General features: G+C 43.2%; 1 protein-coding gene across 2 annotated transcripts; it reads left to right on the top strand.

Moving 5' to 3' along the window:
- The first annotated feature begins 522 nt into the window (after positions 1–522).
- Positions 523–27,817, top strand: GDPD1 (glycerophosphodiester phosphodiesterase domain containing 1). Of its 2 annotated transcripts, XM_038759115.1 has the most exons (10): positions 523–720; positions 11,199–11,241; positions 17,953–18,088; positions 18,638–18,683; positions 20,163–20,281; positions 20,829–20,918; positions 22,698–22,831; positions 24,110–24,169; positions 25,491–25,542; positions 26,618–27,817. In XM_038759115.1, exons 1-10 carry the CDS (start codon positions 591–593, stop codon positions 26,738–26,740), a joined length of 933 nt encoding a protein of 310 aa, XP_038615043.1. In that variant the 5' UTR covers positions 523–590; the 3' UTR covers positions 26,741–27,817. The 2 variants fall into 2 exon arrangements, with proteins under 2 accessions (XP_038615043.1, XP_038615044.1); XM_038759116.1 differs by lacking the exon at positions 24,110–24,169.

Raw genomic sequence — 27,817 nt, 5'->3', positions numbered from 1 at the left:
AAATAGGGTAGAATGCTTGGCACATAGTAAGCGCTTAACAAACGCCGTCATTATTATTATTATTAATAAATAGGGTAGAATGCTTGGCACATAGTAAGCGCTTAACAAACGCCGTCATTATTATTATTATTAATAAATAGGGTAGAATGCTTGGCACATAGTAAGCGCTTAACAAATACTCTCCTTATTATCATTATTATACCATCATCACTATCATTATTATTATGCTGGGCACATAATAAGCGCTTAACAAATACCATCATCATCATTATTATCATTATGCTGGGCACACAGTAAGCGCTTAACAATTATTATTATTATTACTATTATTATTGTTATTATTACAAAGCCCCCAGTTATGGGTGGTGTCGGCCGTTGTCGGGCCGCTGAGGGAGCCGGGGGCCGTTCCCCGGCGCCACCGCGGGGCGGCGCTGCGGGGCGCGCCTGCGCACTGCGCGGGCCGGGCGGCGGGGCTCGGCGGCGCCTGCGCAGTGGGGCCGCCGCAGCCCGGCGCAGCCGGCGGGCGGTGCGGGGCTGTGCGAAGCGCTGCGCTCCCGCGGTGGGGGTGGGGAGTGGTCCAGCCGGTCGCCATGGCTTTCTACGTGCTGTCCACCCTGGGCGGCTACTTGCTCACCTCCGTCCTGCTGCTCAAGTGCCCGACCCTGCTGCACCCGAAGAAGAGGCAGCGGTTCCGCTGCAGGCACATCTCCCACCGCGGAGGTCAGCGGGGGCATCGCTCTCCCTCTCTCTCTCTCTCTCTCTCTCTCTCTCTCCATCTCCATCATCTCCATCATCTCCATCATCGTCACCGGGGGCAACGCCGGCCCATCCCTTCCCCGGCCCGGGATCATAATGATGATGCCGTTTGTTAAGCGCCTACTACGTGCCAAGCACTGTTCTAAGCGCCGGAGGGGGGGGATACAGGTCATCAGGGTTGCCCCCCGGGGGGCCCTCAGTCTCCATCCCCTCCGCTTCTCTGCGCCTCAGTTCCCTCATCTGGAAAATGGGGATTACCACTACTAATAATGATGATATTGTTTATTATTAAGCGCTTACTATGTGCCAAGCACTGTTCCAAGCGCCGGAGGGGGGGGATACAGGTCATCAAGGTTGCCCCCCGGGGGGCCCTCAGCCTTCACCCCCTCCGCTTCTCTGCGCCTCAGTTCCCTCATCTGGAAAATGGGGATTACCACTACTAATAATGATGATATTGTTTATTATTAAGCGCTTACTATGTGCCAAGCACTGTTCTAAGCGCCGGAGGGGGATACAGGTCGTCAGGGTTGCCCCCCGGGGGGCCCTCAGTCTTCATCCCCTCCGCTTCTCTGCGCCTCAGTTCCCTCATCTGGAAAATGGGGATTACCACTACTAATAATGATGATATTATTTATTATTAAGCGCTTACTATGTGCCAAGCACTGTTCTAAGCGCCGGAGGGGGATACAGGTCGTCAAGGTTGCCCCCCGGGGGGCCCTCAGTCTTCATCCCCTCCACTTCTCTGCGCCTCAGTTCCCTCATCTGGAAAATGAGGATTACTACTAATAATAATGATGGTATTATTTATTACTAAGCGCTGACTATGTGCCAAGCACTGTTCTAAGCGCCGGAGGGGGGGATGCAGGTCATCAAGGTTGCCCCCCGGGTTGCTCTCAGTCTTCATCCCCTCCGCTTCTCTGTGCCTCAGTTCCCTCATCTAGAAAATGGGGATGACTACTACTGATAATGATGGTATTTACTAAGCGCTTACTATGTGCCAAGCACTGTTCTAAGCGCCGGAGGGGGATACAGGTCGTCAAGGTTGCCCCCCGGGAGGCCCTCAGTCTTCATCCCCTCCACTTCTTTGAGCATCAGTTCCCTCATCTGGAAAATGAGGATTACTACTAACAATAATGATGGTATTATTTATTATTAAGCGCTGACCATGTGCCAAGCACTGTTCTAAGGGCTGGAGGGGGATACAGGTCGTCAAGGTTGTCCCCCGGGGTGGGATCTCAGTCTTCATCCCCTCCACTTCTCTGCGCCTCAGTTCCCTCATCTAGAAAATGGGGATGACTACTACTGATAATGATGGTATTTACTAAGCGCTTACTATGTGCCAAGCACTGTTCTAAGCGTCGGAGGGGGATACAGGTCGTCAAGGTTGCCCCCCGGGGGCCCTCAGTCTTCATCCCCTCCACTTCTCTGCGCCTCAGTTCCCTCATCTAGAAAATGGGGATTACTACTACTAATAATGATGATATTATTTATTATTAAGCGCTTACTATGTGCCAAGCGCTGGAGGGGCATACAGGTCGTCAAGGTTGCCCCCAGGGGGGCCCTCAGTCTTCATCCCCTCCACTTCTCTGCGCCTCAGTTCCCTCATCTGGAAAATGGGGATTACTACTACTAATAATGGTGGTATTTATTAAGCGCTGACTATGTGCCAAGCACTGTTCTAAGGGCTGGAGGGAGATACAGCTCATCAAGGTTGCCCCCAGGGGTGGGATCTCAGTCTTCATCCCCTCCACTTCTCTGCGCCTCAGTTCCCTCATCTAGAAAATGGGGATGACTACTACTGATAATGATGGTATTTACTAAGCGCTTACTATGTGCCAAGCACTGTTCTAAGCGTCGGAGGGGGATACAGGTCGTCAAGGTTGCCCCCCGGGGGGCCCTCAGTCTTCACCCCCTCCGCTTCTCTGCGCCTCAGTTCCCTCATCTGGAAAATGGGGATTACTACTACTAATAATGATGATATTATTTATTATTAAGCGCTTACTATGTGCCAAGCGCTGGAGGGGGATACAGGTCGTCAAGGTTGCCCCCCGGGGGCTGTCAGTCTTCATCCCCTCCACTTCTCTGTGCCTCAGTTCCCTCATCTGGAAAATGAGGGTTACTACTAACAATAATGATGGTATTATTTTTTATTATCATTATTATTATTATTATTATTAAGCACTGACTATGTGCCAAGCACTGTTCTAAACGCTACGGGGGATACAGGTCGTCAAAGTTGCCCCCCGGGGGGCCCTCAGTCTTCATCCCCTCCACTTCTCTGCGCCTCAGTTCCCTCATCTAGAAAATGGGGATGACTACTACTGATAATGATGGTATTTACTAAGCGCTTACTATGTGCCAAGCACTGTTCTAAGCGCCGGAGGGGGATACAGGTCATCAGGGTTGCCCCCCGGGGGCCCTCAGTCTTCACCCCCTCCGCTTCTCTGCGCCTCAGTTCCCTCATCTGGAAAATGGGGATTACTACTAACAATAATGATGATATTATTTATTATTAAGCGCTTACTATGTGCCAAGCGCTGGAGGGGGATACAGGTCGTCAAGGTTGCCCCCCGGGAGCTGTCAGTCTTCATCCCCTCCACTTCTCTGTGCCTCAGTTCCCTCATCTGGAAAATGAGGGTTACTACTAACAATAATGATGGTATTATTTTTTATTATCATTATTATTATTATTATTATTAAGCACTGACTATGTGCCAAGCACTGTTCTAAACGCTACGGGGGATACAGGTCGTCAAAGTTGCCCCCCGGGGGGCCCTCAGTCTTCATCCCCTCCACTTCTCTGCGCCTCAGTTCCCTCATCTAGAAAATGGGGATGACTACTACTGATAATGATGGTATTTACTAAGCGCTTACTATGTGCCAAGCACTGTTCTAAGCGCCGGAGGGGGATACAGGTCATCAGGGTTGCCCCCCGGGGGCCCTCAGTCTTCACCCCCTCCGCTTCTCTGCGCCTCAGTTCCCTCATCTGGAAAATGGGGATTACTACTAACAATAATGATGATATTATTTATTATTAAGCGCTTACTATGTGCCAAGCGCTGGAGGGGGATACAGGTCGTCAAGGTTGCCCCCCGGGAGCTGTCAGTCTTCATCCCCTCCACTTCTCTGTGCCTCAGTTCCCTCATCTGGAAAATGAGGGTTACTACTAACAATAATGATGGTATTATTTATTATTATTATTATTATTATTATTATTATTAAGCACTGACTATGTGCCAAGCACTGTTCTAAACGCTACGGGGGATACAGGTCGTCAAAGTTGCCCCCCGGGGGGCTCTCAGTCTTCATCCCCTCCGCTTCTCTGCGCCTCAGTTCCCTCATCTAGAAAATGGGGATGACTACTACTGATAATGATGGTATTTACTAAGCGCTTACTATGTGCCAAGCACTGTTCTAAGCGTCGGAGGGGGATACAGGTCGTCAAGGTTGCCCCCCGGGGGCCCTCAGTCTTCACCCCCTCCACTTCACTGTGCTTCAGTTCCCTCATCTGGAAAATGGGGATTACTACTGCTAATAATGATGGTATTTATTAAGCGCTGACTATGTGCCAAGCACTGTTCTTAGCGTTGGGCGGGATACAGGTCATCAAGGTAGCCCCCCGGGGGGATCTCAGTCTTCATCCCCTCCTCTTCTCTGTGGCTCAATTCCCTCATCTGGAAACTGGGGGTTACTACTAATAATAATGATGGTATTATTTATTAAATGCTTACTATGTGCCAAGCACTGTTCTTAGCGCTGGAGGGGGATACAGGTCATCAAGGTTGTCCCCTGGGGGCTCTCAGTCTTCCTCCCCTCCACTTCTCTGCGCCTCAGTTCCCTCATCTGGAAAAAGGGGATTACTACTAATAATAATGATGGTATTTATTAAGCACGTACTATGTGCAAAGCACTGTTCTAAGCGCTGGGGGGGATACAGGTAATCAGGGTTGTCCCCCGGGGGGCTCTCAGTCTTCATCCCCTCTTCAGGAGAAGCAGCGTGGCTCAGTGGAAAGAGGCCGGGCTCTTGTCCCATGTGGGATTCACAAGATTAATCCCCATTTTACGGATGAGGTAACTGAGGCACAGAGAAGTTAAGTGACTTGCCCAAAGTCACACAGCTGACAAGCGGCGGAGCTGGGATTTGAACTCATGACCTCTGGCTCCCAAGCCCGTGCTCTTTCCACTGAGCCACTCTGCTTCTCTTTTTGTTATAAAAGGTTCAGGGCATGTTACACCTGTCTTTAAAGTAAAGATGTTGGATCATTTAACATTAATGACGTGGGAAAAGCATTCATTCATTCATTCAGTCATATTTATTGAGCGCTTACTGTGTGCAGAGCACTGTACTAAGCGCTTGGGAAGAACAAGTTGGCAACATATAGCGACGGTCCCTACCCAACAGTGGGCTCACGGTCTAGAAGGAGGGATGTAGTAGGGAGTTTAGTGATTTAATAAACAAGAAGTTTTAAATTTGGTGGTTTTGTCTTCTTGTGAACACACCAACTGTGATTAAATTAATAGACCCAAATTCCTTCATGCTGGGTTGCCACTGGGGCAAGCGATAGACTTCGGAATAATTGAACAGTTGTAAGAGCAGCAATTTGCATACTGAAAACTTTGGAAATAGTGGAAAGACAGGTCTAGTCCTAGTTAAATAGATGCCTCATTTTTGAGTGTCTAAGATGATGTCCCACCATCTATCATTGCTGCTACAAATTTGGTGACAAAATTGCAGATCTCTCAAGATCTTCTTATTTTGCAAATGACTTCTAAAAATATCTTTGTCTTTAAATATGAAAATTTTGCGATGTCTGCCTTAATAGTATGCAAAAAAATCCCCGTACATGTTTTGGTAGTTATGGTCTGACTGTAATCTGGTGTGCTTTCCTTTCAGTGGCAGTGTCTGAGTAAGAGCAATAATTATATGTACATATATCTATAATCTGGTCATTTCTAAAGTGTAATTACCATTTCTTCATGCACGACTCTTGTCATTTCTTCTCTACAGTGAAGCAACATGGCTCAGTGGAAAGAGCCCGGGCTTTGGAGTCAGAGATCACGGGTTCAAGCCCCAGCTCTGCCAATTGCCAGCTGTGTGACTTTAGGCAAGTCACTTAACTTCTCTGTGCCTCAGTTCCCCTATCTGTAAATGGGGATTAAGACTGTGAGCCCCCCGTGGGACAACCTGATCACCTTGTAACCTCCCCAGTGCTTTGCATGTAATAAGCGCTTAATGAATGCCATCATTATTATTATTATTACCCAAGTAGTCTGAAATCGTTTTCCAAACCCTCATCTGGGATACTATGGGCTCATAAACTCATAAACAAGCCCTTTGAGTTCAATGGGAGGACTAAAACTAACCTCATGGTATATTACTTCTACTATGAATTCCCCTTTTTTTCAGTTGAAGTTTTAGAAGATTTATAACGATGGTATCTAAGTGCTGACTGTGTGTCGAGCACTGTTTTAAGCACTGGGGTAGATACAAGCTAATCAGGACACAGTCCCTGTCCTACATGGGACTCACAGTCTTAATCCCCGTTTTACAGATGAGGTAACTGAGGCACAGAGAAGTCAAGTGATGTGCCCAAGGTCACACAGCAGACAAGTGGCAGAGCCGGGATTAGGACCCAGGTCCTTCTTACTCCTAGACCCGTGCTCTATCCACTAGGAACTTGCTGTCCTTGTTTCCCCTCTATTCTCCAAGGATTTTCCCAAGAATAAATCTTCACTTGGAAGGATTAAAATGAGTAAAAACCTTGAGGTTTTTTTTTAAAGTTTTGTGTTATATCATTTTAAATAGAAACGAGGAAGTATTCTTTTAGAGCTCCTTTCTTTCTTTCACATGACTTTGTTCTCTCTATATTGATGTCCCATACTTAATATGGAAGATCCTTTTTTCACTCCAGTGTTGCTTAGCTTGGCCATCACCCTAATGTGACTCTCTTGAAATATTCACTCTCTGTGGTGAAACTCGTACAGCAACTGTTTGTGAGCGTGCTCTTGCTTCTAGGGATAAGTAGAAATTACTTCATGGAATTCAAACTGCCACTAAGTCGTTCCTTGGAGAGAAATAACATAGCCCTTAATTAGCCCCCCTCCCAGTTAAAATCCAGACTTGGATATCTTGGAAACAATCTCAGTAAACAATCTGAATCTAACAGGCAGTTGAAAATAAAGGTGTCAGGAAATGGTCCAATTATTAAAAGGAGCTCCAAAAGTTTGAAATGGAAGAAGCTAAGGAAGATAGATAAATCATCTAAAAATAACCTTGGGCTCATTTTCGGTGTTCTTTGTGGAGCATTAGCTCTGCAGCTCCAGATAATAGATTTCTTTAAGGTCACAAAAAATGTTAAAAGCGGTTCAGAGTGTAATTTTATTCGCTAGTTAGTAATAGTAGCTATCATAAAAAGTATTTATTGAGCACCCCCTGGGTGCAATGCACTGAACTAAGCACTTGGAAAAATACTGCGGAAGCACAAACCACATTCCCAACCCCTAAAGAGCTAACATGCTATAGGGGGAGATGGACATAAAAATATTTACAAATGGGAGACTCAGAATAAATATAGTGAATACTCAGTCCAATTTACCTATATACACAAGTGCTGAAGGTGGGTTTAAATAAATCCTTATGTGCTAGGGTTCACGTAATGGGATGTTGGGAACATGGTGCAGTACGTAGAGCTCAGGCCTGTGAATCAGAAAGTCATGGGTTCTAATCCCAGCTCTGCCACTTGTCTGCTGTGTGACCTTGGGAGAGTCACTTCAGTTCTCTGTGCCTCAGGTATCTCATCTGTAAAATGTGGGACTGTGATCCCCACAAGGAACAAGGACTGCGTCCAACTCGATTTGCTTGTGTTTCCCCCGCCCCCCACACACCCCCAAGCACTTAGTACAGTGCCTGGCACATAGTAAGCACTTAACAAATACTACCATTATGTTGGAGGAGATGGAGGTGAGTGAGAAGTAGGATTGGGAGAAAGAGAGACCCTAAATTGTTAGGGAATCAGATGGAGAGAGCTGAGGAGAAATTTAAATTCAATGATAAAGAGTTTTTGTTTGCTCTAGAGGGAGGTGTGCAGCCATTGGAGGGTTTTGAGAAGAGGGGAGGTGTTGGCTGAAAAGTGTTTCAGGAAGATAATTACAGATGCCTTTATTAAATTCAGATTAAATTCAGAAATTCAGATGCCCTTATTAACTTTAAAAAGAGTTTTGAGTCAGGCAAAGGAAAGGTTATCCTAATCTTATGAATACTAGTCATAGTGGTATTTATTAAATCCTTCATAGGTGCCAAACACTACTAAGCTCTGGGGTAGATTCAAGAAAATCAGGTCGGAAACAGTCCCACGCACTTGGCTCCCAGACTAAGAGGGAGAACAGGTATTTAATCCCAGTTTTACAGCTGAGGAAATTGAGGCCCAGAGACTTTGCCAAGGTCACAAAGTGACAAGTTGTGGAGCAAAGATTAGAACCCAGGTGTCATGACTCTCAGTCCTTTGTTCGTTCCCACTGCTGATTTTCCTAAGTCTTTTAACCACTGTATCCCTCTCTTTCCCTGGCTTTTACCTCTGATGAATATGGGTTCGTTTCCAAAGGTATTGTCAGCTAGTTATTAAGCACTTAAATACAGACCAAAATGGTCCTTGCCCTTAACAATAATAATAACAGAAATTTTTATTATTGCTGTATTTAAGTGCTTATTATGAGACAAGCACTGGAGTAGATACAAGACTGTAAGCTCCTCCTGTAGATTGTAAGCTCCTTGTAGGCCAGGAGCGTGTCCATCAATTCTGTATTGTACTCTCTCAAGCGCTCAGTACAAGAGCTCTGCACATAGTAAATGCTTTAGAAATACCATTAATTGATTCAAGTTAGGTCAGACACGGTCCCTGCCCAACATGGGGTCGAAATAGGCTCTAAAGGAGCCAAAACAGAGACGTACATCAGCCATCAGATCCCGTGAGACTTTAAAAATGATCCTTTCCTTAGAACAATTGCTATAACAGTAAACAGTTGAACCCTGTCTCTAGAGTACACTGTCATCTTTGTTAAATGGCGAAACTCAGTACTTTGAGTCTCCATCTTCTCTATCTCAGTGTAAGTTCTCCTTGGCTGCCTCGCCCTTTATTGACATGCTGTTAACCAGTTCCTTAAAGAGAAAGTGAGTCCAGAACCGTCCTGGGGCTTCTCTACCTCTTTATTGAATGCTTACTCAGTGCAAAGCAATGGGCAGAGGGCTTGGGAAAAGACAGGAAAACCAGTAGGCATGATTCCTCCCCTCAAGGAACCTACAGTCTAGCAGGAGAGACGGGCACTAATATAAATTTCAGATGGGGGAAGGGTATAAAGCTGTGTATTTAAGTGGTGAGTGGGGGTGGATTGACTAAGTGCTTAGAGGTTAAGTAATAGGTTGGGAAATAGAAAAACAGCATTACCTAGTGGATAGAACAAAACTGAGGCGTCAGAAGGACCTGGGTTCTAACCCTGGCTCTGCCACTTGTTTGCTGTGTGACCTTGGGCAAGTCACGTAATTTCTCTGTGCCCCAGTTATCTCAGCTGTAAAATGGGGATTCAGACTGAGGCCTTGAGGGAGGGTCAGGAACTGTGTGCAACCCGATTTGCTTGTATCCTCCCCAGTGCTTAGTAAGCACTTAACAGATGCCACGGTTAATTGACTGGGTGGGTCTTTAATAATAATGATAATAATGGCATTTGTTAAGCACTTACTATGTGCAGAGCATTGTCTTAAGCGCTGGAGGGATACAAGGTGATCAAGTTGCCCCACGTGGGGCTCACAATCTTAATCCCCATTTTACAGATGAGGTAACTGAGGCTCAGAGAAGTTAAGTGACTTGCCCAAGGTCACACAGCAGTCATGTGGCGGAGTCGGAATTCAAACCCATAACCTCTGACTCCAAAGCCTGGGCTCCTTCCACTGAGCCACGCTGCTTGATAGCCCGGGAAGCCTTCCATCCCCAGACTTTGACGTTCCTGCTGACAGATTCACTGGCACCTTTTACTTTCAGAACATTGATAATTATTTTATATGTTAATGGTTTATTTTGTCAGGCCAGGAGTAGACTTTAAAGTACTTGCAGATGTGCTCAGGAGCTCTAATTCTGTAATAGGAATCTAATATAGCCTTTTCCCATGCTTAGGAACCCACTTCAAAGAGCTTCCACACCTGAACTGCCTATTCCAGCTTTGATAGAAGTGGCTTTGTAGTGGTAGTAATTATGGGATTCATTGAGTTTACAATGTAATGGGAGAGGGAGTGTAATTGATTATATGTATGCATATGGACTAGGGATGGGTCTATAAACACAAAAGTATCAGGGATGGTTATTGCATTGATACCACTGGGGTATTAGGAGGGGAAGACTTTCTGGGGGTGTGGGATTGTAGGAGAACTTTGTAGATGGAGAAAGGTGAGGTTTGGCATTCATGGGGTGGATGAGAAGACGTACCAGGCTAGAGAAATAGTGTGTTCAAGAGGTCTGGTATAATAATGATGGTATTTGTTAGGTGCTTACTATGTGCCAAGCACTGTTCTATGCGCTGGGGAAGATACAAGGTAATCAGGTTGTCCCCACATAGGACTCACAGTCTTAATCCCCATTTTACAGATGAGGGAATTGAGGCCCAGAGAAGTTAAGTGACTTGCCCAAAGTCACACAGTTAACAAGTGGCGGAGCCTGGATTAGAACCCATGACCACTGACTCCCAAGCCAGTGCCCTTTCCACTAAGCCACGCGGTTTTCCACAAAGTGCTTTTCTTCAGTAACTACTGAAGTCCGTCCTAATCCATCAATTTGAAAACACTTGCATTTTTTACGTGCCTCCCCTCTGTGTAGAATAAAAATTTGGCCGATACACAAGTTGGCTCCAATTTGTTTTTTGATTCTTCATCAAAATCAATCAGTGGCATTTATTGAGCGCTTACTGTGTGCAGAGCACTGTACTAAGCACTTGGGAGAGTACAGTACAGCAGAATTGGCAGAAACATTCCCTGCCCCTAACGTGCTTCTAGTGTAGAGGGAAGGCTTCTATATGGTATTTGCATAAGCATTTTTGTAGTTTTATGCATGTGATCCTTGTCTAAGTTTAGCACCCTTAGCCATTTCCTGTGTTGGCTATCTGAATTGCTAGATGCTCTTTATTTAATCTGTCCTATCGGCTCTGTTGTTGCTTGGGTGTCTGTTTAGCTCTTTGGTCCCAGGAGAGCTGAAAAAAAAAATTTTTATAGTGTGAAAATATTTTTGACTATCCGTGGTTAGATTGCACTTAGTGTCCACACATTGTGTTTTCACAAGAAACACACGCTGGCTCTGTAATAATTTCATTTTAAAACCCAGTTCAGTTTTTCCGATGACACTTTCACCACAAAGTAGGAGAGAGAAGAAAATGAATTTCAGAAATTCCTTATGTGTTCACAGGTGCTGGAGAGAACTTGGAAAACACAATGACAGCCTTTCACCAGTAAGTATATAAAACGGGCCTGCTACTTCAATTAATCCTTCATATTTATTGAGCGCTTACTGTGTGCAGAGCACTGTACTGAGCACTTGGGAGAGTTCAACATAACAGAGTTGGAAGATACGGGCTTCTCAGAGCATCTGTTAACAGTTCAATAAATAAGGAAAAGTAGGGCAAATAAAGGTGTCCATTTGTGCTTTCCTTTTTGTAGAGCAGCTTTTCTGTTTAGTGGGAAGCATGTCTTCTAAAGAGCGTTTGACTTCCAAGGCAACTGGGAAACTAGAGGAGAGTTTTCTGCAAGTGGAAGGTGCTGAAAGGAGAAGTTCAAATCAAAGAATTCATTGTGTTTAATGCTAATTAATCTCGAGAGAGAAAGAGAAAATGAAAGGACATTGACTAGAGGCTTGTTTGTTTTAACACGGTAATGCTGTATGAGTCTTTCAACTCAATGGGTTTTTACAAGGCGGCTTTCTCCTGGACAGGTCTTGCCTTTGTCTTGTTGTAAGCCCACTCTTCTAGACCTTGTGATACAGCTAATGCGAGTGTTTTATTTTATCTTTTTATAAAGTCTCACAGCGCTCATCACCAGCGTGGTCATTAAAGCAGCTCGCAGAAGGGAGCAAAAAAAAAAAGACAGAAGAGAGGCCTGAGCGATTATATTTTGCTCCTTGCCTTTGGAGTGAGTGGTTAGTTTTGTTGTGTGGCAGACAGGTCCATCAATACTCTATTACGGTATAAACTAAACAAAATATATTTTGAAAGGAAAATCCAAGAAGAGGATGTGCCCTCTATAGATGCCTATCAAATAACTATTTTTACTATATGGGGTGAATGCAGAGTTTATCTCCGTTTTGGAAATCAAGGGGTTTGTTTGGGTTGCCTTTTGTTCTACTTGGTGACATTTTGCAAGTCATTTCCCCTTTCTTTGTTTCCTCATCTGATCCAGGACCACACTGCTTCTCCAATTTTCTGTAGTTCCTCTGAAAACCCACTTTTCTTTGTTTCCTCTCCTTTAATTCTTTTTTCTCCTTTGCTTGGTCACAGGCTTTAAGGCAAAGCCCTGCAAGTTATCAAAGATGTAGCCCTCCACCATTAGTTCACAGATTGTCATTTGAGTCAAAAAGTAGGAGAAAGGTGCTTTTTGGAATGGTATTTCAATCAATCAATCAATCAATCGTATTTATTGAGCACTTACTGTGTGCAGAGCACTGTACTAAGCGCTTGGGAAGTACAAGTTGGCAACATATAGAGACAGTCCCTACCCAACAGTGGGCTCACAGTCTAAAAGGCTCAGTCTAAAAGGTTTACACGATCTCACCATTGTAATTTATTTTTTAAAGCCTCTAAATATTAGTTTCTGCAGAATTCTTACCAATGATATGTATTTATGCAATAATACGTAAACCTTGAAGCCATAAAGCTATTTGCCTCTAGACTGTAAGCTCGTTATGGGCAGGGAACATATCTACCAACTCTGTTGTATTGTACTCTCCCAAGCAGTACACGGAGCACTCAATAAATACCACTGATTGATTCGAAAAGGACAGCAGGTTTTAAAAAATGGTAAAAGTTGCCATTCTTTGGCGTGCTTTTTATGTTTGGGGGAAAAAAAATGAATTCCTGAGAGCCAACAAGGAGCAGCAAAAATTTGGATGGTCTTTATTTTCTTGGAGCTATACAAAGTGTTGGAGTTGTGTATTTTCTTCAAAAGAATGAATTTCCCCTTCCCTTTTCTACAGTGCTGATTTTCTTCTGAACAAACAGCAATAATCCAAGGGGGCCTCTGCCGCCTTCATCAGCATGAGAGTTTAATGAAGTTTTTTAGTGTTTTCAGATTATTATATTTTTAAAGGAAATTTTATTTGTCATTTTAAATCGCTTATGGATCTAGTTTTGATTGAAGCTTTTGACTCTCTGATGTATTACAAGAACAAGTGAATACAATGGGTTTGCACTGCAATTTTCCATTCATTTTGGGTATTTTTCATGGCACTCTTTCTTTGGATTTGAGAAGTTTGATCTCTGTTACAGACTACTTTACTTCCTCTTTCTTTTCATGTCCTACCAGCAACCGTGTTTGCTTTAAGATTCGGTAGAATGCTTGTCAAACATATGTTTTGGAAGTATAGGTTGTCTGTCATATCCTATGTCACACTATCCCCCTACCCGAAACTCCCTTCCCATTAAAATCCATCTACCATAGCTCTTCATAGCTCTTATGGTATTTAAGTGCTGACTATGTGCCAATCATATTTACTGAGTGTTTACTGTGTTCAGAGCACCGTACTAAGCGCTTGGGAGAATATAATGTAAAATATAATGACTATAACAGAGCTGGTGTAAATGTTCCTACCCACAGCAAGCTTACAGTCTAGTGGAGGAGACAGATATTAATATAAATAAATTACAGATATGTACAAAAGTGCTGTGACAAGTGTGTTAAGCACCATACTAAGCGCTGGGGTAGATACAGGCTAATTAGGTTGGATACAGCCCCTCTCCCACATAGGGCTCACAGGCTTAATCCCTATTTTACAGATGAGGTAACTGAGGTACAGAGAATTTGTGACTTGCCCAAGATCACAAAGCAGACAGTGGCAGAGCTGAGATTAGAACTCAAGTCCTCTGACTCCTAGTCCCGTACTCTTTCCAGTAGGCATGCTGCTTCCAGAGTCTTATCTTCTCCAAGAGGCCTTACCAACTAGTTTCTATTCCCCTTCCATTTTATATTTCCCCAGCTGTCACTTGTAGCACTTCTGAGCAACCTTAAGCAGTTATGCACTCAAAACCTTTCTTAGTTCTTATGTTCATATCTTATATAATCAGTACAAGTTATAGTATATATTAAGTGCATGCTGTATGCTAAGCACTAAACTAAATGTTAGGGGAAAATATATACAGGGAAGAATTAGGCACGAACCCTGACCCTTTTCCTTTTTCCTCCCATCCGTGTTTTATTTTATGAACTAAATGCCTGGGGGAAAATACACAGTTAAACATTATAATAATAATGATGGCATTTATTAAGCGCTTACTATGTGCAAAGCACTGTTCTAAGCGCTGGGGAATTTACAAGGTGATCAGGTTGTCCCACGTGGGGCTCACAGTCTTAATCCCCATTTTACAGATGAGGTAACTGAGGCCCAGAGAGGTGAAATGACTTGCCCAAAGTCACACAGCTGACAAGTGGCAGAGCCAGGATTTGAACCGATGACCTCTGACTTCAAAGCCCGGGCTCTTTCCCCTGAGCCACGCTGCTTCCCATTAGACACAAACACGGATCCTTTTCCTTTTTCCTTCCATCTGTGATTTATTTTAGCTCTACCTCCCCCTCTTGATTATAAGCTCCTTGAGGACAAGTATCATATCTTCCCCTATATGGTTAGTACAGTGCTCCTAGGCAATGAATAACTACTACTGAGTAGTCATTTTCCTGCATTAAAGATCCAGAAGTCCTGGAAAACTATATACCTGCAATATACATCTGATGCTAAGCCTCACTAAACTCATTTTTAATCTTTGCTAAAGTAATTCAGAGCATTAAATCCCAACATTAGCATTGTTTCCATTGATCGGTCAATCGATGGGATTTATTGACCGTTTATTGTTCCCATTCACTGGCTTGCAGCTCTGCTTCTCTTCCCCAGCCAAGCAGGGCAATGGAGACAGCAAAGGATTGGGATAAGATGGGATCTGGTGACTTCCCCCATTCCCAGCCACTACCATCTCCCCCAACCCCCATTTTTTTTTAGGGTATCTATTAAGTGCTTACTTGGAGCTAGGCAGCATACTAAGCACTGGGGTAGAGACAAGCTAATCAGGTTAAACCCCATTTTAAAGATGAGGTAACTGAGGCACGGAGAAGTGAAGTGACTTGCCCAAGGTCACACAGGAGACAAGTGGCAGAGGAACCCAGGTCCTTCTGTCTTCCATGCCCGTGCTGTATCCACGAGGCTGCACCGCTTCCCATCCATCTATTGCTGCCTGCTTCTCCGTGGTCCTGGCTGGGACAGCAAAGCAGGTTTTCGGGACAGCAAATGGGAAGTAGAGGGGTGGGGTGGTTGTCAGTGAGGTGGGAATTAAAAGGGAGAGAGAGAATCAAAAAAGCCTATCACTCAGCACAGCGTGGCCCCAAGGAGGGCTCAGAGGGATCGCAGGAAAGGGCCGGGGGTGGGTGGAGTGGGGTGGAAAAATGAAGGAATTGGTATACCCATCATCATCAATCGTATTTATTGAGCGCTTACTATGTGCACAGCACTGTACTAAGCGCTTGGGAAGTACAAATTGGCAACATACAGAGACAGTCCCTACCCAACAGTGGGCTCACAGTCTAAAAGGGGGAGACAGAGAACAAAACCAAACATACTAACAAAATAAAATAAATAGAATAGATATGTACAAGTAAAATAAATAAATAAATAGAGTAACAAATATGTACAAACATATATACATATATACAGGTGCTGTGGGGAAGGGAAGGAGGTAAAATGGGGGGGATGGAGAGGGGGACGAGGAGGAGAGGAAGGAAGGGGCTCAGTCTGGGAAGGCCTCCTACCCAGTGATTGTCAGATACCTGAGCGGGGGTTGAGTTTATGTATCTGCATAACTACATCAGAAAAAGACATAGCACAGATTCCTGGGTCTTATATATTGTAGGGTGCTCGGAATCCCTGGTAGGCCTGTATAGAAATTTATATTTTTCTCCCAGAAGAGCCCCATCCTCTCTCTTCAGAAAGAAATGAAAAGCTGAGGGTAGCTCTCCCTAAAAATTTTAGGAGCAGAACACTTGCCTTCTTATCTGCACTGCTCCCCTGCTGAAACTGGATAAAAGTTTATCTTTGGAAGAGGGAGGAGCACTGATGGCTACAGCAAAGAGGCTTCCTGGATGGAGTGTGAGCCCACTTTTAGACTGTGAGCCCACTGTTGGGTAGGGACTGTCTCTATATGTTGCCAACTTGTACTTCCCAAGCGCTTAGTACAGTGCTCTGCACACAGTAAGCACTCAAAAAATACGATTGATTGAGTGGGAAGCCCAGTTGGAGATGTTTGTGAGATTAAATCAGTGAGATAAGGTGTAGCCTTGAAGGCTGCTAAATGGAGGATGCTCTTGTGGGTGTGTTCCCTATAATCTTGTTTTTCTTTTACATGCAATTTTGCTACTGATCAGGCCTTGAGAATGTGCCAGTTTGCTATGGAAGCTACAGCCTTGGGACAGGCACTGTTTAGTCAGAATTCCACGCTGCCCTGCCTTGGCCACTTTCCCAGGCTCCCTTCAGGATCCATACCACCTGGGAGAGAAGCGGCACAGCCTAGTGGGTAGCACACAGGCCTGGGATCCAGAAGAACCAGGATTGTAATCCCAGCTCCACCACCTGTCTGCTGTGTGACCTTGGACAAGTCACTTCACTTCTCTGGGCCTCAGTTACCTCATCTTTAAAAAAAAAAAAAAAGAGAGAGAGAAAAAAATGGGGATCAAGACTGTGAACTCTGCGTGGGACATGGACTGTATCTAACCTGATTAACATCTTTACCTCAGCACTTAGCACACTGCTTGGCACATAGTAAGCGCTTAAGAAATACCGCAAAAAGGCTGAAGAGAATGGGGTAGGGATAAGCAGGACAGAAGCATGGAAACCTGAAGGTTAGATATTGCTGAACTTTCTGATTGTTTTGTACTTCTTCCTATCTGGGTATTGTTGGATATTTGCATGGTGAGTATTTGGACATTGTTGGAGAGTGTGCTGCATAAATATCAGAACCTCGTGGCAGTATTAATGATGATATTTGTTAATGATGATATTTGTTAAGCGCTTACTATGTTCACAGTCTTTTAGACTGTGAGCCCACTGTTGGGTAGGGACTGTCTCTAGATGTTGCCAACTTGTACTTCCCAAGCGCTTAGTACAGTGCTCTGCACACAGTAAGCGCTCAATAAATACGATTGATGATGATGATGATGACGAAAGCACTGTTCTAAGAGCTCGGGAGTTTACGAGGTGATCAGATTGTCCCACGTGGGGCTCACAGTCGTAATCCCCATTGTACAGATGAGGTATCTGAGGCTCAGAGAAGTTAAGTGACTTGCCCAAGGTCACACAGCAGACACGTGGCGGAGCCGGGATTCAAACCCATGACCTCTGACTCCAGAGCCCGTGCTCTTTCCACTAAGCCATGCTGCTTCTATTAAGTTCTGTGTTGCCTAAAAATATCTTTGATTGCATTCCTGGGTGTAGGCCTCCGATTTCTTCAGGTTTATTCCCAATATGCAATGCCTACATAATGATTCACATTTTTTGTGTCTTGTTGTGCCTTTCTGCGCCTCGAGAATATTGACATTCCAACAGCAATTACTGGATGACAAAGACTTTTGGTGATGCTCATAGCCTGCTGAATTGGAAAAGTTTTCTGGTGACTTAGGAGGAGATTCTGATTCCAATTTCAAGTTTTCTTCTGTTGATCCTCAAACATGGTGACACATACAGAGATGGAAGAAGACTAGATATTTCCCTAATTTCACTTTCCGTCAAATGTACATATGCCTGACTGGCAACAGGGGAGAGATGGTTGAATTTTGGAATCGTTTTGAAAGAAAATACTTCATTTTTCAAATCCCTTTCTTGAATTTGGTTGGTGCCTTTTCAGTAAGGGATTGGCCATAGTTGCCTAAGGCTCAGACTGGGATAAGAGCTGTTTTTTTCTTTTTATTTGCTCCAGTGCAGTCGATGTGGGGACCGATATGTTGGAACTGGATTGCCATATTACAAAAGATGAGCAAGTAGTTGTGTCACATGACGAAAATCTGAAGAGATCAACTGGGGTCAATGTTAACATCTCTGATCTCAAGTACTGCGTAAGTATAATTGTGTAGTACACAGGCTTACAGGTTTATAGCAACAGTGATAGTTGGGTGTTGCTACAGTAAAAGAGGAATCCGTCAACGGAAGTTATTGTTTACTGCGAGCAAGTAGCTGTAAATTGGTTGCACAATAAATGGGAAAACAGGCATCTTTCCACAGTTGGAGTTGTGCCTTGAAGTGCTGAAGTGTAAATTGTAATGCCAATTAATTTAGGCTTGTTTTATTTATTTAAGAAAGGCTTCCTAAAAAATATTTTTGTTGCTTCATTCTAGTTCTCAAACAGAAAAATGACCAATTATTAAGATAGTCTTTTATAGTTACAGGGGAAAAAATAAAGTAAGTGGCAAAAATGCCTAAGTAGGAAATAGTTTGGAGAAAAAAAAAAACCACCAAGAAGTGTAAGACTGAACCACAAAGTGAGTTGCATTGCTAATTTTTAAAGATTACTTGCGTTTTTGAATTCACATGAATCCCACCTTGACTTCAAAGCACCAATTCTTGCTTTTATTTGGAGCTAATGTTCTCTGTCCAATATTTTACAGGAACTCCCACCTTACCTGTGCAAACTGGATGTCACATTTCAAAAAGGTATTGTTTCCCATTACCAGATGAAGTATTTGCAGTTTAAAACGAGGGTTCCTTCATGATGAAAAACATGTTTTTAAAAAACCACACTTGGGATTCTGTTCGCATGTTCCGTTTTTAGAAAGAGACTTAATTGAAGATTTTAGTGAACCAGAGCACAGTGGAGAACTTTCCTGCCAGTTGCCCCAGTGCCTAGAAATCTGCCCGTTCACCCGCTGCTATTCTTAAGAGCATAGAATGGCACCCTAGTGAGTGGAGATTATCGCAGAGCAAATTGACTTTATTAATTACAAATCTCCTTGGCATCGGGCTGGCCTAGAGCCTACCTGCTATTTGGGAGGCAGAGCTTTGGGACAATCCAAGGTTAGGGAGAGCAGCGGTTTCTTGCTCAATGAGCTCTTTCTTCAGCTCTTTGGTATCCGTTTTGGAAAACAGTGTGACCTGGTGGAAAGGGCCAGTCCGGAATCAAGTGAAATTTGATCTGTTAATCAATCGGTAGTATTTATTGAGCACTTACTGTAGATAGAGCACTTTAGTAAGCGTTTGGTCGAGCACAGTCCAATAGAATTAGTAGACACGTTCCCTGACCACAGTAAGATTATAATCTAGAGGGGGAGACAGACATTAGTACGAATAAATAATTAGCCCGGGGTTAATTAATTTTGCTGTCTCCCACCACTCCTCCATGTAAGTCATTCCTTCCCACTGCAATACTATGATGTTGGAGTTGTGAAGAATTCCCCCCCTCCCTTTATTTGCCCCTCCTTCAGTCCCACAGCACTTACGTCCATATCTGTAATTAATTTTCACATCTGTCTCCCCTTCTAGACTGTCAGCTCCTTGTAGGCAGGAGCAAGTCTACCATCTGTGTTGCGTTATACTCTCCCAAGTGCTTAGCTGAGTGCTCTGCGTACAGGAAGCGCTCAATAAGTCCAATTGATTGGCTCCCCAACTTGGTTCCCATGCCAAATTGAACAATTGCTAATCCTCCATTAATTAACATTTCCTAATTAATAGGGCTAGTGGAATGTTCAGCCCTGGGAAAGGTGCTTTCTCTGGGTACAGCTGGGGGACTGAACCCCTCCCAGCTAAGCGTTTTTGGGAAAGGAAAGGGGGAGGACAGGTGAGGGGGTGAAGTGCCGTGCCTGATAACTTCCCACAGCTATTGAGCACTTACCGTGTGCAGGGCACTGTACTAAGTGCTTGAGAGAGTACAGTGTAACAGTAAACAGACACATTCCGTGCTCGTAACGATTTAGTGGCTCTCTTCCCTTCACAATTTGCCAAAGCTGCTAGATAAAGCAAGGAACTTAGACTGTGAGCCCCGTGCAGGACAGGGACTGTGATCTATCTGGTTAACCGGCATCCACCCCAGCACTTGACACACAGTAAGCCCGTAACAAATAATAACAACCCAGTTCATTCCTTGCTCATAAGCAGGATCAGGTCTGCTATGTTTCAAAACAAACCTTTCTTTCTCAGCATGCCAGTGTGAAGGAGAAGATAACCGCATCCCTCTGCTAAAGGAAGTTTTTGAGGCATTTCCCCACACGCCGGTCAACATCGACATCAAAGTTAACAACAGTCTACTGATTAAAAAGGTATTTAACCGTCACCAACAGTTTTATTCCTTGAGCTGCCTTGTCACAACCAGGTGCCTGGGTGGATGGATGGTGACCCAAGTTACCATTTTAACAAATTCCCGCAGATTTTAGGGCACTTAACCAATAGAGAGTTTATCTTCTGAGTAAGCTGTGGAACAAATATTCCTGCCACTGAAAGTGGTCACCTTCGTGCACCAGCCATATTTCTGTTCAAGTAATTAACGTCTCCCAATCGAAGTGATTTGGCTTCCAGTTTCAACTGAATTCAGCTTTCATTGTTTCCCATTCTACGCAGGGGTGTGGTTCTGTAATTCACTACTAGGAAAAGTGGTAAAGTGTGAATTTTTTTCTGTTTGTCTACAAAAATCTGAAGCTATCGGTTGGGTTTTCTTGGAAGTGTAATTTTGGATTATTCATTTGTTATAATTAGCCGAAAGCCTAGGAGTTAGGTCAGTTTTGAACCCACTTATAAACGTTAAGTACTGTTCATGGATAAGTTAATGGACAAAAGTGTCTGAGTGAGATTTTGGTTTCTTAATTGCAGGTTTCAGAGTTGGTGAGTCAGTACAAAAGAGAACATATAACCGTGTGGGGCAATGCAAATTACGAGATCGTAAAAAAGTGTCACAGAGAGGTATGTTTTAGAAGACTGCACAATTTTGTTTCAGCAAATGAGTTTTCTTTTTAATTCTAATCTGTGAGTAACTCAAGCAGTATATTTCCTTTTCTGTTACTGTAAATCATAGCTTAAGACCATAAATAGTCCCATTACTAAGTTGGGCCAATAGTTGACTCCGTCCAGTCATGCAGCCACAGGATGCTTAGAGCAAAAGGGAAATAGTTGCTTCCCTTGACAGCCATCCTCCTGATTATGGATGTGCTACCTAATTTCCCTAGTGCAGGTAATAATGATGGTCCCTCTGAAGCACTTACTGGCAAGCAGTGGGGTAGATACAAGATGACCAGATCGGACACAGATACTGTCTCACATAGGGCCTAAAGTCTAAAAGGAGGAATGCATATTATTCCCATTTTACTGATGTGGGAACTGAGGCTTAGAGAAGTTAGGTGACTTGCCCAAGGTCACAGAGCAGGCAAGTGGCAGAGCCGGGACTAAATGCCTGGATTTCCTAATTCCCAGTCTCCCTCCCGCTCTCTCCACTAGGCTACATCGCTTCCAAGTAATAGTAATTATTGATTGCTTCCTCCGTGCTGAACACTGTACTAAGCATTTTGGAAAATAAAGTTCCACCTAGGCTGTGAGCTTATTGTGGACAGGGAACGTGTCTACCAACTCTGTTATTTTGTACTCTCCCAAGCACTTAATACAGTGCTTTGCACACAGTAAGCGCCCAATAAATATGATTTCTTGATGGATTGATTACAAGAGAGGGAGTAGGTATGATCCTTGCCCTAAAGGAACATAGAATTTAGCTGACTTTTCCCACCTATTAACTCCCTGTAGCATTTTCATCTAATATTCTCTTCAGCAGATTTGGGGGTTTTTTGTGGTATTTGTTAAGCACTCACTATGTGTCAGTCACTGTTCTAAGCGCCGGAGTAGGTACAGGTTAATTGTCAGTCACAGTCCCTGTCCTGCTTGGGGCTCACAGTCTAAGATGGAGAACAGTTATTCAATCCCCATTTTACTGAGGCACAGAGAAGTGAAGTGACTTGCCCAGTGTCACACAGCCAGCCGTTAGCAGTTAGAGCCCAGTTCCTCTGACTCCCGGTCCCATGCTTTTTCCACTAGGCCATGCAGTTCTCTTCATTGCTGTCACTTTGTTCTTGGGGCTCACAGTCCAAGTAAGCACTCAGTAAATAGGATTGAATGAATGAATAAATCGGTAAGTAGAGGGAAGAACAGACATTGAATCCCCATTTTACAGGTGAGGAACCTGAGGCACAGAGAAGCCACATACTGGCCAACAGAATGACAGATGTGCCCTTTCCTCTCCGCGATTGAAAAGTGAGAGGCGGTAGCATTCTAAAGAGGAGCTCACATTAGAAGGATTGTGAATTTCATAATTAATCCTTTAATTGTTATGCCAAGTGTGGGTTTCAGTACTCCTCCCCTTTTTCATTGAAAAAAAAAACCCAAACCCCAAAATCTGTTTTGAAAAATGTTGAGGTTATCAGTCACGAAGAGATTAACAACTTTCTCAGGTAAAAGGACTCACAGAGCTCTTACAAATAACTGCTGTGTAATATTTCCTTCTGTTTTTCCCCACAAGTTCATTTCCCGTAATTGCAAACGAATACAAGGTTCTTTGTGACTCTTGGAATTTGAACCTTAGTTTGGTAAGGCCTACAGCAGTCATGGGGTGCTAGTTGAGTATTCACGGAGTCTGTTGCAGGTACTAAGCACCTGGGTGAAATAAATTTACGTTTGGGTCATGTGTTTGTTCCCTAGAATTCAGATATCCCTATCCTCTTCTGCCTACAACGCGTTCTGCTCCTCGTCGGCCTGTTTTACACTGGTCTCTTACCCTTTGTGCCCATTCGTGAGCAGTTTTTGGAAATCCCCATGCCTTCCATCATAATGAAGTAAGCAATCACCCTATTTTTTTTATCATACATTAGTGTCATATTTCTAGTGTGATTAAAATAAGCATTTTTGGTACTAAAGGGAGAAATAAGCTGAAGGCTATGTACTGTTTATGTGTATGTCTATAATTATCGCATCCCTATTTATTTGATTCCAGTCTGCACTATTACCAGGGGGAAAAGTGGGGTTGCCTTTTGTGCTCCAGTGGTAGAACTGATGACTTGGGATGCTGACTATGATAACGGGACTGTCAGCCAAGTTGGGTGACCCTAACTGAACCCCCTCCCCAGTCTTTAGGCCATCCGTTGGAGCCTCCTTTCATTCACTCATTCATTCAATCATAATTATTGAGTGCTTATTGCGTGTAAAGCACTATACTAAGCGTTTGGGAGAGTACAGTATAACAACAAACTTCAATCGGGAGCTGAGCATTTGGCAGAGTACAATATAGCAACAAACCTCAATTGGGAACCCCAAGAACATGGCTCCTTGCCAAACAGGATGCCTCCCAAGGAAACCCTATAGCCTCAGGTTGACACAAGATGATTTTTCATCGGTAAGTACTGGGGTTTTAGCCAGGTTTATTCCATTTGTCATGGGGCTCCAATCCCAGAGGGCAGACTCTGCATGTAGAGTGAAATCACCAGAGTACAATCTTGGGGCTCACCCTCATCCTCTCCACTGTATGTTCACCTCAGATGATGTATTTTTTAATAACACTTAAGTTGGAAATATCAAAACCTTGGTACCTCATGCTGAAACCTTAGTACCTCATGTTTATTTTATGGTTCCGTAAACACCATAAATTTCCATGTGGTGGTCAGTTTGTGGTCAGCTTTTATTTCCAAGTTTGAATGGTTTGGATTTTTTTTTATATAAGATGGGACTCAGTCCTGCTCAGGAACAGGTTTCTTGCTCTTAGCCACTTCTCCAAAACACATCTTTCCTGAAAGGTGAGCCACAGCCTTCCAGAGGTATGTGTGGACTTTTTTTTTTAATTGAGAGAGCGAGAGACTAATAAAAATTGTTTCCATCCCTTCTGCCCCCAAAGTGGTTTCTTTTGATGTGCAAAGTGACTTCCATAAGCCTGAGTAACCAAAATGACTTTGGGACTTGTTCTTCTCTTCTAATAGTAATAATAATAATGATGGCATTTATAAAGTGCTTACTATGTGCAAAGCACTGTTCTAATAGGTGGGATTGCTAGTGTATGCAGCCGTTTAATGATCTTTCAAGTAATGTTTCTTGAGTTGCTTATAACTGAATTTTACCTTTAGGCTGAAAGAACCTCAGAAGATGTCACGAAGCCAAAAATTTATCATCTGGCTTGCCGATATGTAAGAATATCTGTAACTGATTTATTTGTATTGATGTCTGTCTCCCCGCTTTAGACTGTGGGCAGGGAATATGTCTGTTTATTGTTGGACTGTACTCTCCCAAGTGCTTAGTACAGTGGTCTGCACATAGTAAGAGCTCAATAAATGTGATTGAATGAATGAATGTATAGTTTGTAATCAAGGTTGAGTGAATCTGATAATCATATTTCATGTGAATTTGAATAATTTAGTAACATGCTTTTTTGATCAAATTAGTACTAAATGGTTGGCTGATTTTTTTTGTTAGAAGCATTGTCAGCTTGTTTTAAAGAAATATTGGTAATAGTGAATAGCAAGCGAAAAGAATGGGTGCTTGAAATGTACATTTTCTGAATTAATTAGATGTGGGTGGCTAGAAAGACCCATCTCAAATCACAGTTTTTCAAGATAAGCCCATAACTTCTAATTCAGCGTGGCTTCACTTTGGATACAGATGACTAAGCTATTGTGTTGTTTTAAAATGGTCCCTGAGGTGTTTAGATATGTTAATAACACCAAGCCCCAATAGGCCGTCCACTGTTATTTGTCTGGCTGGTCTTTCAAGCAGTCCTGGGAAACTCTCCAACTCTCCTGTCAACCTGTATTCTAATATCCCTTCTTCTGGCTCTGAAACACTGAATTTCATTTTGAGCAAGATTTGATTGGTTGTAGGACTTGCACAAAAAGTGCTCCGCCATTTTAGTGCTCCAATTATTTTTTTTCCCTTAATGGCATTTGTTAAGTGCTTACTGTGTGCCAGGCACCGTATTAAGCCCTGGCGTAGATACAAGCTGATCAGGTTGGACACAGTCCCTGTCCCACATGGGACTCAGTCTTAATTCCCATTTCACAAATAAGGAAACTGAAGCACAGAGAAGTGAAGTGATTAACCAAGGTCATACAGCAGACCAGAGGCAGAGCCGGAATCAGAACTCAGGACCTCCGATACCCAGGCCCGTGCTCTTTTCATTAGGCCCTGCTGCTTCTCTTAAATAAATGTTCCTGCCCAAACTTAAAGTGGTACCTCCCTGGAACTGCTAATCTCTGTAGGGCATCAGCTCCTTTCTTGCTTTGATGCCCCTGTCCCCATCTCCCATGTCTTCTGTCCTAATGGGATAAGCGGTCGTCCTGTTTTTGACATTCTGATGAATTCACAGGGCCCAAGAATCCGAGTCCGTGCTTTCTGGAGTTGCTAGGGCCCAGGTGCCAAGATCGAATTTAACCAGAATTCGTTAGTTTGGGCTCAAGGAGGATGCTGAAGGAGGGGGGGCAATTAAATTTAGTTCTTTTTTCTCCTTTGAAGGCTGCTAATGAGGAAAGCATTGTTTGACCACCTCACCGCCCGAGGCATTCAGGTATGGTGCTGAAAAACTATGTACTAATTAATTGGGTGGCATCCTGGAGCCAGCCAGTGATCAACTGGTTTGAGCAAAGAGGCAGATGGCTGAAGTGTCTGATTTATCATCATCATCATCATCAATCGTATTTATTGAGCGCTTACTGTGTGCAGAGCACTGTACTAAGCGCTTGGGAAGTACAAGTTGGCAACATATAGAGACAGTCCCTACCCAGCAGTGGGCTCACAGTCTAAAAGTGGGCTCTTGATTGTCACTGACTCACTGTATTTTGGGTCCTTCTTCTTTGTAAGATCACCTATAACATTAGCCAACACTGTAGGAGAGAAATAAGTCAGAGAAAATTAATGAAGTGCAGGAGAGACGAAAAGAAATTCCGGCCTAGGGAGCCTGTGGTCTGAAAAATATGCCTCCCTAAGAGAGTCAGTGAGGAAACAGTGAACAATTCAGTCAGCTCGATCTCTCTCCTCATTCCTTTCTGTTTGGTTTTCGTGGAAATCTCCGTGGGTGTACGAGCACAAGACAGATGCTTGTATTTTGCGTGGGGAGTTCATTCATTGATTCATTCAGTCGTATTTATTGAGCGCTTAATGTGTGCCGAGCACTGTACTAAGCGCTTGGGAAGTACAAGTCGGCAACATATAGAGATGGTCCCTACCCAACAACGGGCTCACAGTCTAGAAGGGGGAGACAGAAAACGAAACATGTAGACAGGTGTCAAAATCGTCAGAACAAATAGAATTATAGCTATATGCACATCATTAACAAAATAAATAGAACAGTAACTATGTGCAAGTAAAATAAATAGAATAATAAATCTGTACAAGTGTATACGAGTGATAGAAAAATGTGGCAAAGGTAGGGGAGGGTGAGCAAACCGCCTAGTACAGTGCTCTGTACACAGTAAGCGCTCAATAAATGTATTTGAATGAATGAAAAAGAAGAGAGACAAATACTGACAATTGTGGGTTTGGTTTTTGAATATTTGCAGGCTGTGGTGATGTGCTTTGAGACCCTGGTGCAACTTCAACTGAGTCCATTTCCGTAGCAATATCTTTTTTTATTTTTCTTATAGGTTTATATTTGGGTGTTAAATGAAGAGCAGGAATACAAAAGAGCTTTCGATTTGGGAGCAACTGGAGTGATGACAGACTATCCAACAAAACTTAAGGAATTTTTACATAATTATTCAGCATAAAGAAGAAATTGCACAGAAAGAACACAAGGAAACACTCCAAGGAAGAGGGTTCTTTCAAATTCATACGCATAAGCAATTTCCAGGATGGTGAAAGTGTAATCAAAGGAATTTTATTACCTCATTCTTTAGTCTGTTTCACAATGTAGAAATTGTAAACAGTATATTTATTTTAAACTGTATCACATACTTTACATCTGTAAATAGTTTGATAGGAGGGTACAAATTGTGCAAAGAAGGTGGAAAATTATGGAATAAGATTTCTGTAAAAAAGACAGTACTTTTGCTGTTGGTTATTCTGAATCAGCCTAATTAAGAACTTTCCATCTTTGGAATTCATTTCATCTTATATTGAGTTGAGCTCCAGCTAACTAAACTACACTGAGAAATATTTTTGTTGCTTTGGGTTTACAGTCTAACCTGCATACTGGAAAAAAAAAAAGCCAATGGCAAGAGAAATCTAAAATCTGTGATGTCATTTGAGAGCCAGATAAGTACTATGACTGGACCAGATGTAAAATTTGGCCAGATGTAAAATTTGTTGACGGGACCAAATTATTGATTTAGTTACTGTGTTTGTGCTGTATGTAATAAAAATGACCTGGTAAACACACAAAATCGACATGTAAATCAGAACTGAGGTCAGAACTCAGGGTTCCTGTTTTTATGTCCCTCTGAAGAGATGAACAATTCCGATTGGCAACACGAATGCCTAGTTTTTGTTATTTTGAGGCTATAAATGGAATAAGGAGAATGCAGTGTTGCTATGACTCTTCATAATAATAAAAATGGTAGCTATCCCGTTTCCAGGGTTTCTGGCATAAGCCCCCTAAATCTGAACATTTTCAAGACTTTGTCTTGCTAACCTTGTAATCTCTTTTGAGGGATAGCTGGGAAACAAATGTCCTCTACAGTGTGTGAAATACAGTTTCTCACTTTTTCTAATTTAAATGACAAGAACTGTCATCATCAGACCACCTGAGCTGTTTGGGCATCATTGTCTGAAGTGGTTGTGCAGATACAGACTCCCAAAGAGAGATTTCTCATTGAATTTGGCCCACATAAAGTTATTTTACCTTA

This window comes from Tachyglossus aculeatus, chromosome 17, assembly GCF_015852505.1.
Source record: "Tachyglossus aculeatus isolate mTacAcu1 chromosome 17, mTacAcu1.pri, whole genome shotgun sequence".
Lineage (NCBI taxonomy): Eukaryota > Metazoa > Chordata > Mammalia > Monotremata > Tachyglossidae > Tachyglossus > Tachyglossus aculeatus.
The sequence above is the reverse complement of the archived record's forward strand: the minus strand, read 5'-3'. Positions and strand labels throughout refer to the sequence as shown.

Bases quoted from the DNA above. Each gene is read 5' to 3' on its own strand.
- GDPD1 (XM_038759115.1), top strand. From the start codon at position 591: ATGGCTTTCTACGTGCTGTCCACCCTGGGCGGCTACTTGCTCACCTCC. The intron at 18,089-18,637 runs GTAAGTATAATT...AATATTTTACAG, and splicing joins TCTCTGATCTCAAGTACTGC to GAACTCCCACCTTACCTGTG. The intron at 18,684-20,162 runs GTATTGTTTCCC...TTTCTTTCTCAG, and splicing joins GGATGTCACATTTCAAAAAG to CATGCCAGTGTGAAGGAGAA.